The sequence below is a fragment of the Danio rerio genome, chromosome 13 (assembly GCF_052040795.2).
Source record: "Danio rerio strain M-AB ecotype USA chromosome 13, GRCz13ab, whole genome shotgun sequence".
Taxonomy (NCBI): Eukaryota; Metazoa; Chordata; class Actinopteri; order Cypriniformes; family Danionidae; genus Danio; species Danio rerio.
In genome coordinates this window covers 41324001-41330000 of record NC_141033.1, presented here as the reverse complement: position 1 = coordinate 41330000, position 6000 = coordinate 41324001, and the positions used below count along the sequence as shown (strand labels likewise).

Genomic DNA, 6000 nt, shown 5'->3' with positions numbered 1-6000 from the left:
TTTTAAATCACACTGAACTGAGCTAAATTGAACTGAACTTAAACACTAAAAACTGAACTACACCTTTCCAGTTACTATGACCATTTATGTGAAGCTGCTTTGACACAATCCACATTGTAAAAGCGCTATACAAATAAAGCTGAATTGAACTGAATTGAAGATCATGTATATTTAAAGGGCACCTAGGATGGAAATGGCAACTTTTGGAAGCTGTTTGGACATAACTGTGTGCAGGTATAATATGTGCACTGTCATATTGGGGTGATAAAAGAACAATTAATCTCTTTTTTTTTTTTTTTTTTTTTTTTTTTTTTTTTAATTTTCTGAAGTTAAAATAGGATCCAATTCCCTCTCATTTGGAGGCCTACTGCAACGTGGTGTAGGAATACAGGTTTCCTGGCAAACCGAATTGATTGACAGCCGCTAATTAACTCCTGTGTGAATAATCATATCAACAGGACTTGTGCAAAGCAACTGGGATTAGAAGATCTGTTAAGCTCTCAGTGATCACTTTCAGTGTTTTTATGTGCTAAATTATAGCAATCTAGTCATGTCATCTTTATTAATGCACAACAATATGGATTTTTCAAAGCAGCTTCAGAGCAGTAAACTGAATTAGCCCCTAAATTACAAAATGACTTCATATATACACAAATGTGTAACTGGTTTATACAAACAGGTTGTTGGATAGAATAGTGTTTGGCTGTGATACAACTATTTGCATTTTTTTAACCTGAAAGTTTACATCTTTATGCGGAGTCACTGATTGGATCCAAGACCAGCAACGAGATGATCCCAAGGTTTCCGTATCTGGGACCAGGCCGTATCCTGAGCTGCTGCTGCGCTGATGGTCATGGGGAGTGGAGAACATGAGTCTGATTCCAGGGACAGACGAGTCTTCGCTGAGGCCAGCTTCCAGCCTCCACCGCGGTGACTGAAGCTCTGCACAAGACTTTTGGCCAGCGGAGAAATTAAAATGGTCGTGCCCAACTGAGTCTGGTTCTCTCAATGTTTTTTTTCTTCACTCTCTTATCAGGTGAAGTTTTTTTTCCCTCTCTGCTGTCGCCACTGGCTGGCATGTTTCAGGATTGGTAGAGCTGCGCATCGATGAATTTGCTCTTCAGTGCTTGAACTCTCAGTAATGATTTTAAATCACACTGAACTGAGCTAAATTGAACTGAACTTAAACACTAAAAACTGAACTACACCTTTCCAGTTACTATGACCATTTATGTGAAGCTGCTTTGACACAATCCACATTGTAAAAGCGCTATACAAATAAAGCTGAATTGAACTGAATTGAAGATCATGTATATTTAAAGGGCACCTAGGATGGAAATGGCAACTTTTGGAAGCTGTTTGGACATAACTGTGTGCAGGTATAATATGTGCACTGTCATATTGGGGTGATAAAAGAACAATCAATCTCTTTTTTTAAAATTTTTTTTTTTTATATATTTTCTGAAGTTAAAATAGGATCCAATTCCCTCTCATTTGGAGGCCTACTGCAACGTGGTGTAGGAATACAGGTTTCCTGGCAAACCGAATTGATTGACAGCCGCTTATTAACTCCTGTGTGAATAATCATATCAACAGGACTTGCGCAAAGCAACTGGGATTAGAAGATCTGTTAAGCTCTCAGTGATCATCTGATCATCTGATCATCTGTGTGTGTGTGTGTGTGTGTGTGTGTGCGTGCGTGCGTGCGTGCGTGCGTGCGTGCGCGTGTGTGTGTGTATTTATTGCTGACAATATACATAGTAGTAGTACAGATTTTATTTAAACTAACAAAAATTATAACAGATTTTACCCTGTAATACAGAAGTAATATTGGATATCAAGACATGACAGCTTCAGTCAGCATTTTTATGTGCGCTGTGCATCAAGTGGTCATTGAACGGACTGTGAATGTCCATCTGCATCTGAAGCTGAAACTGACAAACTCTTCATTAGTCAGATCTGATTTCATCCTGCGTTTTTTCAGCGGTGCGCGGTTTGATGATTTCAAAAAAGTTCTGCCATATTTACGTACATACAAACTCAAATGAAGAGTAATTTGCTATGCCTCTGACAAGCTGTCTGAATGCTGATGGGGCAAATCATCTGGAGGACAGAAGAGGAAGAACAGCTCGCGGCAAGAGCCAATCTCTCATTCCACTCGTAAACATCACATCATGCGTCCAAATCTGACCAATTACATCTGTCCTTCGCCCCTCTGCTGCGTCGGATGTAAATATTGAAATGAGCCCAAACGAAAAAGCTAAGTTCTGTTGTCTGCTTAGGAGTTTTTGAATCCCAATTAAATTCCTGATTGCAAACTGCAGAATTAGAATTTAAATCGGAATGAAAGAAAGAGCGATTTACTGAAAGTTTCTTTTAAAAAACAATAGTTTGGACTGGATTTTTTCTGTAATGTAGTTTTTTTTTTTTACATGCATTCATTAATTTGTTCAAATGTATTATTTTGCAAATGTTTAATTTTTTTTTTATTAAATGTTTTATTTAATTGTATCTATTTTGTTTGTGGCTCACAATATGATATCAACAAAAGGAAAAAATCCATGCATTTACAAGCTTATTTTTGCTCGCAATTTAAGAAAAAAAAGAATAACAATGTTGTTTTTGTTGAATATTTAATGGTATTGCGTATAAATATGTAGTATATTATTTAATATTTTATAATATATTAAATTGTAATATATTTATATTATATTATATTATATTATATTATATTATATTATATTATATTATATTATATTATATTATATTATATTATATAAAATTTTATTTAATTGAATTTAATTATATTATATTATATTGTATTATTATTTTATATTATATTATATTATATTATATTATATTATATTATATTATATTATATTATATTATATTATATTATATTATATTATATCATTCTTTCGACTTAGTCTCTTATTTATCAGGGGTAGCCTTATATTATATTATATTATATTATATTATATTATATTATATTATATTATATTATATTATATTATATTATATTATATTTTATTATATTATATTATATTATATTATAATATATTATATTATATTATATTTATTAAATTATATTATACTAAATTATATTATATTATATTATATTATATTATATTATATTATATTATATTATATTGTATTGTATTGTGTTGTATTGTATTTTATTGTATTGTATTGTATTGTATTGTATTATACTGTATGTAATTTGTAGTATGGAGAGTTTTTAGTGCTAATAAGAAACCTTAAATAGTAAAAATAAATGATAGTCCATAAAGTACTTAAATATAAGTATAGTCATGCACGTAACCTTTCCAATTTTCCATACACATTTGCAAGCATAGTTTTGAAATGCGTTTTTACTTTCTATTCTTTTCATCATCCAGCATAAACAGCAGTACATTATGTCTGAACATGTGGAATGTGAAACCCAAAAAGCATATCAGTCAGTCTGCTTCTTACAATTAGCATGTCGTATAAAATCATGCTGATGAGTCAGTTAAGACTTATTTGTTTCCAGGATAATTGTAAGAAAGGAAAGAAAGTGTTGTTTATACTTTAGATTGTGTGCTTTTTTAACACTAAAGGAATTTTGCTAATTTATCTGCTCTTTAAAATGAAAAAGATTTACTTGACTACATTACAATATGGCAGGGTATTATGTTCCTCTTCATATTTTTTTGAATAAGTGCTATGTTAAATGTAACCTTTACATATATAAAGGCATTGCCATTTACTCCCTACTTTCCTTTTAGCATTAATAGTGCCATTGACATCACATAGCATAGAGTTTTGTTAATGGGGTGCTGCATAATGACTCTAAATAGACGAGGCATTGAAAAGACTGAAAATGACTTCATTTAAATACTTTCTGCAAGTATTATTGAAGGTTTGGTGGGTGGTTATATTGAATTGTATGTTCTATACTGTCAAACTATATTACTTTTTATGTTGAATGAAAAATAAAGAATGAATTTCATTAATCTTAATGTAATTAAATTATTAAAATAGATTATTATTTTATAAATGTTATTTAAACAATATTTATTTATGCTTTTTAAGCAATGGTTATTTTACTTACAAAATTGCTTATGTTTTACTTGCATGCAATTTGTGTCACATTCTATGACTCTGATTTTTTTTTTTTCAGACCCCGTTACCCACAGCAGTCCCTTCACAAAGCAATCGCTCTGCTACCATCACCAAGATATGTGATGCAGATGCTCCTGAAGGTAAGACTGACATCCTTTATCACTTCAGTAGCATCATTCTGCAGCTGCACTTTGCATTTTGCAAAGAGAGCACAAAATGGAGAATATGTCAAAGTATATATCTTGTTCTTTTAAAGTTCAGGATAACAACTGGTCATGTATGTTGAAGGGGTCGCACAGTAGCAAAAAAAAAAAAAAAAAACTGTTGAATTTTAAGGGATCGAGAGCGGCTTTTTTTTCTGCAAGTAACTCTGACTATCAGTTTAAGTGTACTTGATGGGGAAAATTTAGGGCTCTATTTTAACAATCTAGATGCAGAGTCTAAAGTGCATGGCGCAAAATCAATAAGGCCATGTCTGAATCCACTTTAAAGATGCTGTTTTAAAGATGTGAAATATGCTCTGCGCCCCAGATCATGGTCTAACAGGGTTGTGCTTATTCTCTTAATGAGTTATGCATTAAAACAATCAGAATCTCGTCTCGAATTTCCTTTAAGAGTTAGTTGCGTCACATCATGATGCATTTGCTATTTACATGGCGGACTAACTTCACTAGCAGGAGTATTAAACAGTTAAACAGATTATTTCTGTGAGGATAAAGAACAAGCCTCTTCCATTTGGCCTTTTTTCTTTGTCATTACTTTATTTTTACACTTCACTTAACTCCTTTACTTTCATGGATAAGGAACATTGTACTCATTCCACTGAAGACATCCATTAGTCTACATATTAATTATTATTTTTTTATATTAAGCGCAAAGATTTTTTTCTAAATTCAGTTCTAATTTTCAGCAAACTAATAAATGAGCAATAATAGCGAGTCAAAAAACTGAGTTATATCCAAATACGCGTCCTATTCTTATGCTCCATATAGGGACGCATATGTCTTTAAAACCCGACAGGTGGACAAATCTAAACTTGTTTTTATTAAAACAAATATAGATGCATATAATACATACTGCTAATAATAATAATATTATACAAATGCTAATTGTAATAAAAATTGGCAAAAAAAGGCATGGAGGCGTAAAGAAGTCATGGAGGTAGTGATTTTTATGTTTAAGTACAAAATAATATTTTTTTGTAACATTTTAGTCCTTTATTTTATTTCATATGTAAAGATATTTGTGTATTGCTGTACAACCAATGTTTAAACATTTGGGCCTGCACAACAATGTGCCAACGATGTGCCTTAACACACCCCCTTTATAGACCAGCATGCCCATGAGTCCACAAAGTGAAAATTACTCTTGCTCTGGTCTAAAAAAAATAGTAACAAATCGTCTTGTGTGTGGTCCTTTTAAATAGGCCGAGCACCCTCAGTGCCTCAGCTAAAAAGACCACAAAATGCATTTAGAGTCGAAAAAAGAATATATACATACAGTTGAAGTCAGAATAATTTTTTTTTTCTTTTTTAAATATTATCCAAATTATGTTTAACAGAGCAAGGAAATTTTCACAGTATGTCTGATAATATATATTTTTTTCTTTTTGGTTTTTAATAATAATAAAAAAAAAAAAACATTTTTGGGACAAAATTATTAGCCCCTTTAAGCTATTTATTTTTTTCGATAATCTACAGAACAGACCATCGTTATAGAATAGCTTGCCTAATTACCCTAACCTGCCTAGTTAACCTAATTAACCTAGTTAAGCCTTTAAATGTCACTTTAAGCTGTATAGAAGTGTCTTGAAAAATATCTAGTAAAATATTATTTACTGCCATCATGGCAAAGATAAAATAAATCAGTCATTAGAAATGAGTTTTTAAAACTATT

General features: G+C 31.5%; 1 protein-coding gene across 1 annotated transcript in view; it reads left to right on the top strand.

The window, feature by feature from the left end:
- The window catches only part of lmbrd1 (LMBR1 domain containing 1), a 172495-nt gene that overhangs the window by 130439 nt on the left and 36056 nt on the right, over nucleotides 1-6000 (top strand). Inside the window, 1 exon segment of the mRNA NM_001008612.1 lies at nucleotides 4163-4244. Coding sequence (NP_001008612.1) covers nucleotides 4163-4244 — 82 coding nt within the window.